We start from the raw sequence: 17,450 nt of genomic DNA, 5'->3' as shown, positions 1-17,450 counted from the left end.
TCCCTACATAAAAATTTTATTTTATATTTCTTTTATTTTAAGCCAAAAATATAAGGGATTAAAATGAATGTACAAAAGATATAGCATTCATTTTTCTTGCAACAAAGCAACCCTTAATGAAAGCCTAGTTCAAGAACCATCAAAATTTGTATTGACAAAAAATAATACCTTCAGTTAGTTGAAAGATCCATAATTCGAGGTCCACAAAAACACATATATATAAATATTTTATAAAAATAAGTAAATAATGGTGATTAATTGGTTTTCTTAGGAATCATACAAATAAATTTTGAAGTACTAAACAGATGGTAAGAGTTGAAGTCCCAATTTGTATTGGCTTAATTCATTTCTCTTGTCGAATGCAAATTAATCTGAAATGCGCATTTCAGATTGGTTTCATCCCATTTTCCAAACATTGATGTGAGCTGTTAATCTGCCTATTCAGATTTCTATTATTTGTATGGAAGTACCTAGCAGCAAAATTCCATTTGCCTAAATTTTGAATTGAATGAACCTCTAAATGCATCTCCTCTGCGACTCTTTTTGAACCTTGACTTAATACGTGAGTTTATATTTCCTATCTTCAAATACAAAAATATATATGAATAATTTCATGCATCAGATGTTCGCTAATTAGTACTGAGTCTTCAAAATTATAATGTTCCAATGTAATCTATGACATTAATTATATTCTTAATCCATATAATTTCAACAATACAGTTTTGCATACTTGTTTATGCAAACACCACATTCCTCTCCAAGGAAATTGACCTCACCGATCCTGAAGCTAGCTACCCCATAAACATTACGGGTTCAAGTCTTGTCGACTTCTTAGTTTAGGATCAAGCAGCCAAAACTTGGCTTGCTTCAAGTCTAGCGGCTCAAGAGTTGGCCTAAAAGTTACCCATTGATCCAATCAACTCTACAATTGGCTTTAATAATGTAAGTTTCATTCAATGAGGGCATAATTATGTTCGTATCCTTATATTGTAAGATCATTGAGTCACACATTGATTACTTTTCAATGCAACATACAGTACAGCTTGGTTAAGTAGGATTCATCTACCACGCTTACTCTGCAATAAAAATTATAAATAAATAACTATTTCAATACATACAATGTTAAGCCAAGTATACGAACTGCTATGTTCCTACCGAGCAGAGATTGGTTTGACCATTTGTAACATTTACAAAAAGAAGGGTCTTAAAAACCCAAGAAATGCAAGGCATAGAGTACAAAAGTCACTTAAACTCATGAGAACATTGAAGGGTTGGCATCAGGAGATAAAAGCCAATCACAAACTAAGCAATTTCAAGTAACTTTAACCGCACTAACCTCTATTGTAGAAGTAGTCCATCATTAGATCTTGAAGATCACTATCTAAAAAAGAATTATGAACTCCCTAATGGTTGGCAAGTATTATTACTATTATTGCATCCACAGAAATGAAATATGAATTATTCACACCACGTTATTATTGTTTCATCCAGTCAACTAACAACAACCTTTTGAGACCAACCAACATGCGTGCACTAGATGGCATCGCCATCAAACAGACCCTTAAAAACAAACCGCTGGCCATAGTTCCGTAAGTTTTCTCAGAGGTTCACTTAGATATAAGTCACTGAAAATTGATTATGGATCTTCAATTTCCTCATCCACCAGAGGGCCTACCCGCTATCCTTGAACTCTAACAACACTCGAACATAATTTCAAAAAAAAAAAAAAACACTCAAACCTCAAAAAAAAAACAACAGAAGTGATGTCCTTGTGATCACTGCCACAAATCAAGTCACACTAAAGACACTTGCTATAAACTCGATGCAAACTAGAAGACTGGAAACTTCAATGTTTTTCCAACCACAAAAAGTTGTGAACATGCTGCCGCTGCCAACGACACAAAATTAAGCAAGTTGAACAAAAAATGAATGAAAGTCCCATAAAATGTAAATTTCAAAGCAATTTTGACCCTGCAACAACGATTATTGATACTAGTTGTGGGCTTAAAATGGTAATCTCATAAATATCTTAAGTGCAAAATAGATAAATGCAGTAGATAATAGGTTTCAATTCCTCATATCATATGAAGGGAGATGCCTCGATTCTAGAAAATTATAAATCATGCAATAAGGGGTTGATCTTTAAGTTTTTAGATGAGAGCATAATCAGTACAGAATATCAGAGCCTGCAGTAAAACAAATTAAAAATAAATTCTAGGGCCTCACCTCCCAAATTTTGTCACTAAACTCACTTCCTCGACTTCAGGAATGTAATCTTTTTGGAAAATCAATCATATTACAAAAATTTGATAATCAGAAGTAGAATTCACAAGAATATAAACTTTGAGACAATCAATATACATATAGATTTTGACATATTTGAACCCATCCGCATATCCACCAAGCATAGTCCCAATACTCCACAAGGCAGAATAGAACCAACAATTCTTCTTGTTATATCAAGGAAAAACATGTTTCATTTCCTAGTCAGTTTATTCATCTTACAGGAAATTGATTATTTTATAAAAAACAAGGAATAGAGCATATCTTGAGCAAGGTGAACAAATTAGGGCAAATTAGGGACCTCTGAAATTTTCCCACATAACATCTTTATGAACCCATGGATGCATAATTAATTGATGAAAATCTTAATAGCCATATTGCCATCAAGAAGGTGTGAGGTCTTGCATTAAGTACCATATCTACAACTTTGTATTTTAAAAACTTTTGATCAAGTTTTTGAGCTTTTGTTAGCAATCTTAACCAATTATAAATACCAAAGTTAATATACAAGGCAGTCAATTTTTTTTAATGGAAAACTATTATCTTGCAGAAAGTTCAAGTACTTAACAAGAACAAACTTGAGATATTACCAAGCTACCATTGTGAAAGTGAGCAGTGTGTCACGGACAAATAGTCCCACATTGGCTAGGTGTAGAGCCGAAAAGCAGTATTTAAGTCCTGGGCTGCCCACCACCCATAAGGGCTCTTTTGGGAGGTGACAAGTGGTATCAAAGCAGATTACTGCCTGCCAAGTGTGTGGACTCTCTGACGAGGGCGTCACGTGATTGGGTGGAGGAGAATGTCACGGACAAATAGTCCCACATTGGCTAGGTGTAGAGCCGAAAAGCAGTATTTAAGTCCTGGGCTGCCCACCACCCATAAGGGCTCTTTTGGGAGGTGACAAGTGGGTTGTAAATGGATTTTCATTGACAAATATAAGACTGGTATGAGCATAAAGAAGTTCACAGCACATATTGAAAAAAAGCAGTCCTAATAACTTGACTATCAAGAGATATTTGCTACAATAACAAAAAGTAATATTGTACGGGTATTATTATATCTTGAACCTAACTTGTATTGGCCATTTTAACACTTAAACACCAACAATGTCCTCCTTAACTGTGATCTTGCTAAATAATTCTAATATAAATTCCTCCTTGTCTTTAAACAGCAACAATAGTAAATAAAGCCTGCAAATTGGAGTGCTTATACGGCTTAAAGCAATCTCCACCACTACTGTTGGTCAAAGTCATCAAAGCAATCAACATTACGGATAAATACAACATCAAGTGAATCACAATGTTTGTTAAAAGATCATTTAAAGATATAATTATTGTTCTATTTGTGTTATAAGTGACATTTTTCTCATGAGTTGCAAAATAAAATAAAAAAAAGGGCAAAGTAAAAATACTCCTTGCCAAAAAAATTGAGAATAAAAACTTATAAAATCTATAAAATTTTCTAGGTATGGAGGCTGCTTGTTCACAAATGAGAATTGCCTCACAATATAAATATCTCTTGGATCTCTTCAAATAAAAGAAGATGTTGGAGTATAAATCTACATATACCCACATGCATTAAACTTTTAAAATTGAAAACTAAGACGAGATAATACTCTACAGCATAAAGTTCGATCAAAAAGTTATTGGCAGACAAATCTCTCTCAAACGAAACTCAATATTAAATATTTAGACAATATGATCAATCAATTCCTGGTTTACCAAAGTTGCCTTCAGGATTCTGAGTTATTAAGAATGACTCCAATGAAAGGATTGTCATTCTGAAAGAACTTGCAGAAGAAAAATAAGGTGTTTATTAATTTGATCAGACGGGCCAACTTGGATTGGAGGTTCAATTTAGGTTATTGCACATTCGTGCAAGTGAAAATTTAGTCACTTGCACGGTAAGCATATTCATGTGGTGGCTCGAAGCAGTGAAGAAGCTAAGTTGAAAGAAATGAAAAATGAAATTTCTGAAGGAAAATAGTTGAAAAAACCTCAAAGAATTGTTCATCTAAGAAAAGCCAATGAGATTATTGTGTGAAAAGTAAGACTTCACATGAAGCAAACTATGTTTTCCATTACTGTTATTAAAATCTGTTTTCTCAATTTTTACTATGCTTTCTTGAAAGTAGTTTTTATAAGGCAAAATTAAAAAAACAGGCAAAAAGTTTTACCAAACAAAACTCAAGTAGAAATAATATTATAAATAATTTGTGCATTATAACCAAACCAAGCAAGCTAGAATAGATCAAAACTTCATTGAAGAAGAGAAAAAGAGGAGCCATGTCATTTCAACATACTCCAACTCATCGCCAAATTGCAAGCATTCTCATCAAGGCTCTTCCTTAAATAAATTTTGAAGGATTAGGTTGGAAAGCTCTAAACTAAGAGTAAAAAATGTCTACCATTCAATTTGAGGGAGAGTGTGGAAATTTAAGTTAAACACACAAATATAGAGGGTTTTATGAGTTTTTCTTATGAGGCCCTCGTTGAGTGTTCACCAAGATCCTTATAATTATTTTTTTAATATTTATTTATTTCATCTTTTAGGCAATTTAATTTGTAATAATAAGGTAATAGAGCAAATAAGACGTAAGTATGAACAGAAAAAGGGCACTACATCAAGGCACCTATTATCAATTTGGGTATAAGAATGAATGTAACCTTATGGGTTAGGAATTGGTTTGAGCCTAATACCCGTCTACTACAAAGGAAAGCATTTGTAACAACCACAAAGGAGGAAATCCAATAAATCAAAGATATGTCTACATCACTCCCTGCCATAGCAACAACCTAACAACAAATCCTTAAAAGTAAGATCTAGGAAATGATTATGAAACACATACCATCAATATCAAAGTATTTCCAGGAATAGAATTTGAATGATTTGCATCTTTTCATTTTTGTTTCAGTCAATCAACACTTATCATTTAATAACAATAATCTAGTGCACAATGCTTAGTAAAACCTAATGAATGGGCATGATAGGGAATTCCACATAAATTATTTTTCTTCAAAAACACCAACAACACAACTGGAATACATAAACATAAGCACTACAATTTGAGAGATAGGTGATCTCTCTTAAACCTTAACCCTACCACCTGAAATTCGATAGAGAGGCGATATCTCCCAAACCCTAACCCTAAGACTCAAGACAACAATCTTATGCATAACCCCAAAACTTAAACATATTAGCCATATTTATACCTCACAATAATAATAATAAAATACTAAATTGCGCTTAGGCTAATAAAAGATAAAAATTGTCTTTAGGTGTCGATCTAACATTACTCCCCTCGCAAAAAAACACCTTATCCTCAAATTGAAAAAAAAAAGAAAATGTTGCTGGATCAAGTCATATAACTCCCACTCATAAACTGACATGAGTCTAGATCTTGCTTTCAGCACTTGATTGAGATAAGTGATGGATTGACACCACATGAGGATTTCGCCTAATCCATGACCTGAAGCATCTGTCTCTACAATGAAAGATTGGTTGATATCAGGTAAAGTCAGCATTGCTACAATCTTCATGTCCTTCTTTAACTTCTCAAAAGTTTGGGTTGATATTTTCCCCACAGAAACTCATCCTTCTTCAATCTCTCATCAACGACCATATCATTAAATTATAGCCCTTCATGAACTTCTAGTAGTATCCTCTAAGTCCCAGATATCTTTTCAACCACTTGAAGGTTTTAGGTAGTGGCCACTCCCACATAACTGTCACCTTTGATAAAATCGTCCACAACAAAATTTTGCATAAATTAGGGTTACCGCAAAACACCACTATGGTATTATTATCTCCCTTTTGAAATTCCATGGTCGATAGTTTCCAATTCTTCTTTGTCTCCCTTAAGGATTATAACCATTTCATATCCAATATCATATCAGTGCTCTCGAAATCTAAGGAGAAAAAATATTCTATCAATTGAATGACTAGCAATGTCAAAAGTACTCCTTTATAAACTCCCCTATTCTTCTCCACACATCTCATCCCTATCATTACTCCAAAACTTCCCGTGTTGGCCATCTCAAGCTCCATTGCTTCACTACTTGATTAGAGATGAAGTTGTGAGTGGCTCCACTATCTATCAACATAACTACTTCATGTTCTTTGATCTACCCCAAAAGTTTCATAGTGTGGCTCGGTTTTAAGCCCACCACTGAGTTCAACAAGTTATCTGCCACATCCAAGAGAGGGTATTCCTCCTCCACCACAGCCTTCTATGTTCTTGCATCCCCTGCCTCTTCATCACACACTGTAAGAATTTGTATTGTTCGATAATTACAATGGTGTCATGAGACAAAATTCTCATCACACTGAAAATATAACCCTTTGGCTCAATTCTCTTGAATCTCTATCTCTATGAGTTCGAGTGTCGTCCAAGATCATGGCTCCTTATTTCTATCCCGTGGAGCCTCCTTCTAGACTTCCACCATTTATGCATTGGTATGGTTGTGGTTGTAGCAGTTTAGTATGACGCTCCACTTACGTTGCTCTTATTTGCTCGTTCCATTGCATTTTTATCTTCAACCAGCTGCGCTAAGTCAATATTTTCCCACAATCCTCACAGTCCCGACAAACAAAATGATGCTCAAATCTTCAGCTTCAACCCTTTTATGAAGTTGCATTCCAACACTTCATCTGAGATCCCGCACAAACGACTGAATAACATCTCAAATTTCTCTTTATAGTCCATAACAGGCCCTTCTTAGACCAATACAAAAAACTGCTCGTGTAAATCCCCTTCGTGAGTGGTTTTCAAAAGCTAACAATCGGTCCTTGAACTCTTCTAATATTGTGATTGACTGACGTTATTCTCTCCATTGATATCACGCCAGAGCCTTCCCTTCCAAACACAGGGTCGTCGCCATCATTTTTTTTCCTTTGTAAACCCATTAAGAACAAGGTATATCTCCCTGATTTTTGTTATCATTTCTTTCAATGTCGTGAATCTACCCTCCACGGATGAGAAACACTCATTCATTCCTAATTTGATTTGGCTCATCTCTTTCCCTTTCCCTAATTTCTTCTTCAAATCATCTATGTTTTTTATCCTCATTACTCTCAAGAAAATTTTCTATCACAAAGGTAGATCTCGTAAGTCGTCGTCCGTCCGAATCTCGTTAGTACCAAATCATGTATCTATGTCATTGCTTCCCAGCTAGCTCAATCTGTGTGTGATCCCATCATTGTTTCCCAACTAGCTCGATCGAATGTAGTCCTTTCTCACTTCCCAGCTAGCTCTTATCGTGACTATATCACGAGATTGAGTACACCGCGCTCCCGTGGTTTGCTTCCTAGCTAGCTCTAATCATGGTTGTTTCACAAGGTTAGGTCATGCGTATGTCGTAATCCCCCCCCCCCCCCCCCCCCGTACACCATAATCGGTAGGTCACAAAGAATGTTGTGATCCCGTCCCCCTATACACCACGATCTGTCATCTGCTTTTAGTTTGAATTAGGCAGCAGAGTATGGTGAAAAGGATCAGTGCTTTGAAACAAATTTGTAGAAAACTTCATAGAAATTAGAGCAAAACGAATTATCTTTCTTCGCCAACAACACAACTGGAATACATAAAGGTAAGCACCCAGAATTCAAGAGGTGAGCAACCTCTCTCAAACCTTAACCTTAACACCTATAATCAATTTGATAAGAAACTATGTAGAAAAGAGGGCAAAACAAATTATTTTTTTTCAATAACGCCAACAACAAAATTGGAATACATAAAGATAAGCACCAACAATTTGAGAGGTAGGCAATCTCTCCCAAACCTTAACCCTAACACCTACAATTTGAGGGGTAAGCAATATCTCTCAAACCCAAACCCTAAGACTCAAGACAACAATCTCATGCATAACCCCAAACCCTAAACATATTAGCCCTATTTATACCTCAAAATAATAATAATAAATACTAAATTACCCTTAGCTAATAAAAGACAAAATTTTCCTTAGTTGTCGATCTAACAGAGCTCTATTGGCTTTCCACTAGCCTACAAACAAAAAAAGGGTAAAGTAAAGTCAATCGTCACTTGTTGATCGAGGGATTTGAACACATAATGAAACTAAAAATCCCAATATAAATATTATATGGGACATTTAGAGGAATTTGGACCTTTGGTAAAACCTAATCATCAGGAAAGAGCAACATGAGCTAACACCTCGATTTAGAAAGCCTTTCTTATTCCATTTTATAAACTACGAGCTAAATAAATAAAAGAAGGAGAAGATATTCAACTTAAAGTTCATTTTCTCCATCCCTCCCTCCCTCCCTCCCCATCTCGCTCCTGCTCCCTCTTTGTCTCTCTCTCACCTCTTCTTCATCTTTCTGACACACTACTAAGTACTCTTCTCACTCTGCCCTAATTAAAGTATCTCCTTAGCCAAGCTTCTTTCCTGACTAGCAGTGAAGCGCACTTATACATCAAAACATCCACTAATGACATGTATTCCCCACATAGCATGCATTGTAAAAACATCATATGATACAAAAGTTATATTTGTGTATACTCTTATTATATAGTGTTGTCTCCTAAAGACTTTTCAACATCTCTTTGGAGGGCCAAGACCACTTGTTTGGTGACCTTTCACCAACCTGGTTTTACATCATTGCATAGCTCTTGACCATTGCTTCACAGAATCTCACATCTTATATAGAGCAGATTACCTCCATTCACTACACGACACACTTTGCAGATATCTTATATATAACTACTTAGCTTTTGCTCTGTACATACCGGGTTTTGTTTAGAGAGTCTGGATCGCCTACACTACTCATGTAAGAGAATTGATGGCAGGTCTAGCTAAAGGCAGCTGATTTCCTTAAAGAAAGGTGGGCACGCATTTAATGGAAAACTAGTGGAAAGAAATTTAGCAAATTTCAATACGCTGGCTATGATCTCCTACTCCTCTAAGGTGAGCAGACATCAGGCGTTTACTACCTGGTACGCAATTTTCATAGAGAGCCAAGCCGTAGTTCTCATACAACATGCATGCAATCACTGCTTATCATCATTTCCTAGACATCATCTCCCTACATCCAACATCAGCAACAGTTCATGACACTTCTTAGACAGAATCTCTGCCTCCGCATTATGATTTACTGTGGAAAAATATATATAATGCCGATTCTATCTGTTATTCTTATAACAATTTGGCAAACATTTAGACAATGCCCAAAATTCCTCAAAAAAAAAATCCAAAAATAAATGCTAAATCGACTTAGATAAAATCTGAACTAACATGATCTAAATCATTTCAGATCGCACGAAAAAAGATAAAAAAAAAACACCTTCGAAACAGAAACGACTTGAATCAATCTCACTCAATCCACTGAACAAGAAATAAACAAAAAATAAAAATAACAAGATCAACAACTCACCGAAGTAATAAACCGTTGAAGAGAACGAAGGAGAAGATATCAAAAAATTCGTGCAAGGCCCGAAAGAGAGAGAGGAGGAGGGGCGGAGAGCACAGAGGCGCGATTCAGCCCTAATTTTGAGTAGAGAGAGTTCGCCAGGTCACTGCGTCGCCGGGCATTGGACATAATCCAAACACCATTGATTTCGGACGAACTTCAAAGGTTGTGTCACGTGAAACTTTTTTTTTTATGTCACAAAATTTATTGCAGAAATTAATAATATTCAAATAACCTTCATAATGATTCCAAATAGCATTTCAATAATTGAAGGTTATTAAGAGATTATTTGTAGGTTATTAAGAGGTTATTGAAGATATTAAACCCAATAATATCTCAATAACCTCTCAATAATCTACCAATACATTCTGCAATTCGGCGCTCTTCTTTTTTCTGTCATTCGAGAGTTTTGTGAGGTTATTAAGGGCATTAACTCCAATAACAGTGATATAACCCTCAATACCCTCCAAATAATCTTCATATGCACTCAATTTTGCGTGCGTATGACGTATATAAATATTTTTAGAACACGAGAGGAACTGTAAGCATTTCTTACAATTTATTATAAGAAATGTCAAATAAAATTATGATCTCATCACACCACTACCTCAAAGGAACCTTTAGACTTTCTAGTGAATTATTTATTAGTCTCCTGTGGGAATAAATCTTCCATAAAAGCATAATAAACCAACAAAAATTAATTGTCTACTTGTAAGATAAAAAATTTACATGAAATTATTGGAGTAATTGAGAAAAAGTCGACTTGAGAAATGGCTCGAACGTGAAATGATAAATGAATATTGAATCAAGCTCAATAAACTAACAAGTCAAGCTTTAGTTAACCCCAACTCTACACATTAACACATGAGTTAGCACATTTAGAAAATAGTACTACGTAATATGCTTAAAAATGATAGTGTTCAACAATTTTAGTACAACGATGTTGAAATTTTGTTATTTTATATTTAAATTACCTCTATAAATAATTTCTCGTTATTTTTCCTCTCTTTTTAATTAGTTTGATAATTTTAATATAGTAATTACTTCCATCAAAATTATGTAGCTTGTGTGTAGGAGGTCAAATGAGATTCACTAACAATGTTTGGCTATTTGGAGTTGTTCGTCGGAGCGTTATTCAATAATGTAAACATGTATGAAAGGTTTTTCATGAGAGTGTTACTCAATTACTTTAAGATGTACAAAAGAGATGTAAGAAAGTCCATTAAAGATGCTTGACCTATCTGAGGTTTTCTGTTAAAATATTAACCTGCATGGAAGAGCATAAAGGAAATCCATCAAGAATTTTTTACCTATCTAAGGTTATTTGTGGGAGTGTTACTCTGCGACATTAACTTGTATGGCAGACGTCGTATCAAAACCACCTGAGATTGATTCTACCCTGATTAAGAAGAGACCCCTATTTCATGGAACTTGACTCAAATGTAAAGTTAGTTTGAATTTAAATAATTTTAACCATTTTTAGGTCCTAGCTACTTTCTTTTTTAGGGAGCAGAAGTCCAGCTAAGGACTATATGTAGAGCTTAAAATGTTTTAATAGAACATGTTGTACTTGTTAAAAAGCTTGAGAGAGATGATTTGTAATAATATTATTCTAGATGCAGAGGATTGGTTTTGTTGTGATCATGTCTAAGATGTTGACGTTATTAACCTTTTAAGGTTTTATTGAATGTTTTCCCTTAGGTTGAAATTAGTTCTTATGGACTTATTATCCAAGCAGAAGGCAAATGGACCATCTAAGCACAACAATGCTCGAAACTTTGACATGCATGACTTTTTTGAGGTTGTAGTGAATGCTGCTCCTCAACCTATAATTATTTATCTTAAACTTTATATCCAAGTGAAAGACAAAGTGAATATCTAATCATAACTATGCTTAGGGTGTTGACATAAATGATCTTTCGAGTTTACTTGGAATGGTGCCCCCCAACTTAGAATTTTTTTTTTCTCATTGACTTGATATCAAAGTGAAAAACAAAGGGGTACCTAATCACAAAAATGCCTAAGATATTAACTTGAACGACATTTAGAGGTTGCAGCGAATGTTGCTCTAATCTAAAATTGATTCTTATAGGCTTAACTTATGCCCATGATGTTGGTGTGTACTCCTTCTTTGGTTAAAGCTCATTTTACTGGTTTGGAGGCCTAGGACGAAGATTGTAGCTCCTCTGCTACTTGAACATCTTTCATTGTGAGGCATGATTAATAACACTGGGGTTACTCTTACGCTTATCCGTGAATGACTTAAATTACTCAATGCGTGCATTTATAGCCTTATTCGCATGGTTTGAGCTTTAACATGGTGAATCAGGTGAGTATAAGGGTAGACAGTTTCTCAGATTAATAAAGAGCAGAAGGGTTACAGGTAAAGCCCTCCAAGAAAAACCCCATAAGTAATTCATGATCCATCTATAGAATCTGACGGGCTTCAATAAAAAGACTTTGGAAGTATTCCTTAACTGATTATCCCTCATTTTGATGAAATCCTCAAAGATGAGATGAGATGAAACTTTGAAAATCTTTTGATCTGCTATGAACTGCTTAATAAAGAGTCGGACGAGTTCATTAAAGGTGTGGAGAGTCCTCATTGGGAGAGAGTAGAATCAAGTGTGAGCTCAGTCTTTGAGAGTGGTCTGATAAGTCTTTGAGAGTGGTAAATCTCAACAAAATGTGCATTAGAAGTCCACTAGATTTGCATGATGGTTCAATAATGGTGATGTGTTCATAAGGGTCTGATATCTCATCATAAAATTCAATATTCGAGAGCTTCAAGCCTGTTGGATGGCATGTTGGAGGACTGTCTCGACCATGGGAGAAGAATTTTAAAAATCGTGATGAGTAGAGAAATATTCTTTATCCCTTTGAGAAAAATCTTCTCAAACCAGACATCGTAGCTCATTAAAAATACATTATTGGGAGCATCTAAGCGTAGTTGAGCCAAGTTTCTTGCGAGCATCGGAGGCTTATCGGTCGCGCTAGCTGCAAGAGATGATAAGTTGAACTTGCATTATTGAGCAAATCGACATCATGGCCTGCCGAAGGAGGAATCTCATCATAACAGGGAGGGGGCCTAGTACGAGTATTTTTAACTTGAGGATTCTCTATAGGTTGTTGACCTAGTGGCAAGTAGATCTTATATGGTTGTACGAACATCAATTGTCGACCCTCACATAAGAGCTAAAAAATCTTATGTTGACACTTCTCCATTCTGCACACTCGATCTTATAAAGATGAGCTTGAGGTTCCCTCACCAACAGGATAACATCTTTCATAGAGGGAAAAACATGTTTGATTTCTCTGACTCCATGATTGTCACTTGAAGTGTGGGTGTTAAAACAAAATACTCCATTATTACGAGTATTACGTTTGTTGACCATTTCACAAGTTTTATAAGTTATTCTATGATGAGATTATTTTTTCTACATATGGTGCAAAACTGTTTCGTGCTAGTAGATTTGTGGTTGTATGATGATATATCAACATCTTAGTGTTATAGGAAGTTTTGGCACACACAAAGAAAAATGTCATAAAAGCATCAAAGAGTATTTATGTAAAAAACCAGAAGATAAAAAAATCACTAAATCTAGCTCAGTTGAAATGCTTACACTATGTCGATGTGTAATACAAAACTTTAACAGGCCCCTTTGTATGGTCAAAATTTTATTCTATGAGTGGGATGTAACTTTTACTCAGGAAGTGGAAAAAAGCACATAGGACTCGACTAATATGAAGAAAATCCAACGATAGAGGTCGAGTATTAGAAAGTCTGATGCCATGGTAATTGTCGGTTAGTAGAGGCCAAATGGTAACCCGACAGCGACGACTGTGGTCTGATGTTGACAACGACGGAGGCGAGAAACTATGGTTTGATAGCAACAATAATCAAATAATCGTGGTCTGGTGGCATTGAAAGTGTTTTGCGGCCAAACGACAGTGGCCAAGCAGCGGTGATCCGGTGGTGGTAATGGTGAGACGATGGTGGTATGATGGTAACTATAGTGGTATTTTGGCGGTGGTGGTTAAACATTGATGACAGGGTAACAGTGATCCGGTTGTGGCGACGACTCGATGACCAGCAACAAAAGATGGTGGTTGGGCAACGACGATGGTGGTCTGATAGTTGCAAGGGCTAGTTGACGGTGTTTCAAAGTTGTTGGAGTTCATGAACCCTCTAGAGCTTGAAGCTTCTTCAGCTTTCTCTTCAAGTTATAGATTTTGTGAGTGATATACTTTGTAAATATTGCATGAATCTAGACCACTCCAGCAAACGGTCCAGAGCGATCCCGTTAATTGGATTATATTTTACGAGCAACTAAACACATTAATGATGTCAAAATTAATTGATCTTATACTCATTATATTTGGCTTATCGAGATACTCAATTTGACTATAAAAAAAGTTAGAATTGAAGTTATTTGGTCTTCTAAATATATTTCAAAACTCCTAACTATAATTTAATTGCAAGATCTAAGCCCACTCGAACTCTGGTATGGTCGCTGTTTAAGTCATCTGGTTTGTCTCCCTGAGTTCCTTCTCTGGATCAAAAATCACAGTGCAGGCAGACTTCTCCCATTTAAATTTTGAAGCTTTTAATTAAAATATATGCCAAGATTCGTGCTAATCAATATAATTATTTAAGGACGTATCAAAATCCAATATTTAAATATTTATATTTATATAAATGCACTTAAACCCTTAATATGGATAAGTTTATGATATTAAATGTTATAAATATGAGAGGCATTTGAACCCAATTAATGTATTTTTTATCTAACACCTAAATTTTATTTTTTACAATTATACCAACTAAATATTTCATATCACAACAAATATATCGCTATTTTAGCTTTTTCTTAGAAAAATTGAAATGCAATTTTTCATCATAGGTAAAGTTGTATTTATGTAAAAATTAAAATATATGAGTTACAAATGTGAATATATAGAAATTATATGGTTGGTGAGCATGTATAGAAATTATATCTTAATGTGAATATATAGAAATTATATCTTAATAAATATAAATAAAAAATTAAAATATTAGTTACATAAATAGATTAAAAATTATATGGTTTGCAGTAATTTTGTTTTTCAGTAAACTGAGGTTGCTTTTGACTTTCTTCCTTCCCTTCCACCGGCTGACATCCGATTCAGACTTCAAACTAATTTTCTGTTTTCCGGCGATAATTTCGTAAAGGTCTGTGATATATCCCAGCGGGCTTCCATGGCTGCGCCGGGGACGAACAGGAAGATCTCCGCTGCGTCAGCGAGGGCTCACACCCGAAAGAAGCAGAAGGGATCATCCTTCGTCATCATAAGTGGTGGGTTGCTCCCTCCTCTTTGACTGATCTTCTGTGCAGGGATGATTTTGTTATGGCCCGAGAAGAAAGTTTTCAGATTAGTTTTATCGCATTTTATTTGTGAATTCCATGTTGGTCGACTAATTTTATCTCTGTAAGAGAGTAGCGATTTGGGCTAATCGACAAGAAAAGAAATGAGAAGAGGCAGCTTCTTTTTTATCTTAATTAGGGTTTGAGGAGAGATGATTAAGCTCGGATTGAGAGGGAATTAGCTTTCAGTCATTTATTAGATCAAGCCGAGTTTGTACATTTTTAAGATTTTTCTTAGCGTCATTTGGTTGATTGGGGTCAGAAAATATGTTTTGAAAAACCACGAGTTTACTAGATTCTATCATTTGATTGGTTGTAGTATGAATTTAGCATGCATTTTAAATGACACAGAGACTTTCAACATCCCTAAAAAATAAAACGAGGGTTTTAATTCCGTCCTCAAGACGACTGAACATAACATTATCACAATCAACCAAAGCATCCCTTTTGTAAATTCTTTTCTCACTCCCTTTAGTTTCTTAGGAAGTTTACATACATACCACTCAATTCTTTCTTATGTATTTATATTTACATATCTAGCACCTAAACTTCTATTTTTCCATAGATTCCTCCTTACCTGTGCATGAAAAGGTGAAAGGTATTTCACGTTTTAAAAGTTAAAATATTGGTATTTTAGATGTGATATTAAATATTTGTGTGATACAAATGTGATAAGCAAAGTTTAGGCGTTAGATATGCAAATACATTAGAATTTGGTGGTATATATGTAAAGAGTAAAGTGCCGAAATAGTCCCCTCACTATTTGCATGGAGTCATTTTAATTCCAAAGTAAATGAAAGGGCCAAAATAGTCCCCTAAATATTTACATTGAGTCATTTTAATCCAAGTGTAAATGAAAGTATCAAATTAGTCCCCTTTCTTTTTTAATATAAGTTAAAATGGTTCTCAAAAAGGACTATTTTTGCCTCTGTCAAAAAAGTATGCGGACTAAATTGACACTTCTATAGAATCTGGAAAAAATTTTCAATACGAAGTGCGGACTCCAGTAATATGCCGTCACGTGTGCTACACCGGGCCTACCTCATAAAATATTTAAAAAATAAAATTTTTACACCTAACTAGGCCCGAACCTTTTCGAAGTGAAACCGCAGAGTTTATTGGAGCAATTCACCGTGCGGTGTTATTGGGAGGTTATTGAGGTGTTATTGAAACAGTTATTGAAATTGTTTTGCGGGGGTTATTGAAATTTTATTGAAGGGTTATTATGACGTTATTGGGGGCTTATTAGATTTGTTCTGCGGGGGCTATTGAAGTGGAACTGCAGATGTTATTAGGGTTCACTTATTGGGGGTTATTGCTGCATTATTATATTTAATACCTCAATAACATCGAAATAATACAAAAAAAACCCCTAAATAACACTGAATTTGATAGATTTGAACCGAATTATCAACTTCAAGAATATGTTATGCTATATGAGCATACTTCAACGATACTTCTTAGAAATCATTGATAAAATTACAAAATATATAAAAAGTTTTTATTCATGTTTGAAATTTATAACACTTAAATAATATCATCATAACACCTACAAGACATTACCATTAACTGAGGTGTTTTTGAAAATCAAATTCGGTGTTATTTCGTGGTTATTGAGAATATTATTTCTATGTTATTGGAGTATTAAATCTAATAACAATGCAATGATCCCTGGTGAACCACTCCTATAACCTCCACTGTTCCTCTTCAATAACCCCATAAAACAACTCAAATAAGTCCCCAATAACGCCACAATAACCCTTCAATAATCCCCACATATCAATTCCAATAATTGCTTCAATAACGCCACAATAACGCCCCATAAACCCTAAACACCAGGAATAACACCAAAATAACTCAAAATTAATAACACCATTGAACACCACAATAAATAAAACATAGCACCAAGAATAACACCACATTAACATAAAAAATTTGTAATAATAACTCCAAAATATCTTCATAATAACACCTCAGTAAAAGCTAAAACATAAATCTCTTAGTAACAATTAAATAACACAACAATAACACTTAATTAATACCATCATAACACCTAAAAAACAACACATATTGTCTTGTAGGTGTTATGATTATATTATTTAAGTGTTATATATTTCAAACATAGATGAAAGTCTTTTATATGTTTTGTAATTTTATCAATTATTTCTAAGAATTACCTTTAAAGTATGTTCAAATAGCATAACATATTGTTGAAGTTGATGATTCAGTTCAAATCTATCAAATTCGATGTTATTTCGGGGTTATTGGGACATTATTTCGGTGTTATTGGGGTATTAACTTAATAACGCTGCAATAATCCTCCAATAACACTGCGCA

At 34.7% G+C, this 17,450-nt stretch overlaps 2 protein-coding genes across 2 annotated transcripts in view; one reads left to right on the top strand and one right to left on the bottom strand.

The window, feature by feature from the left end:
* Positions 1-9,892, bottom strand: part of LOC110033127 (ferredoxin, root R-B1-like) — a 12,501-nt gene extending 2,609 nt beyond the window's left edge. The window contains exon 1 of the mRNA XM_020737009.1: positions 9,673-9,892. The gene's annotated coding sequence lies outside the window, so the exon portion shown is untranslated. The remainder of the gene's footprint in view (positions 1-9,672) is intronic.
* Positions 9,893-14,823: 4,931 nt separating this feature from the next.
* LOC110039456 overlaps positions 14,824-17,450 on the top strand; it is a 10,686-nt gene continuing 8,059 nt past the window's right edge. Inside the window, exon 1 of the mRNA XM_020744517.1 lies at positions 14,824-15,044. Coding sequence (XP_020600176.1) covers positions 14,948-15,044 — 97 coding nt within the window. The 5' untranslated portion in view covers positions 14,824-14,947. The remainder of the gene's footprint in view (positions 15,045-17,450) is intronic.

Source organism: Phalaenopsis equestris, unplaced genomic scaffold, assembly GCF_001263595.1.
Source record: "Phalaenopsis equestris unplaced genomic scaffold, ASM126359v1 Scaffold000002, whole genome shotgun sequence".
NCBI lineage: Eukaryota > Viridiplantae > Streptophyta > Magnoliopsida > Asparagales > Orchidaceae > Phalaenopsis > Phalaenopsis equestris.
This window is presented reverse-complemented; position numbering and strand designations above follow the sequence as displayed.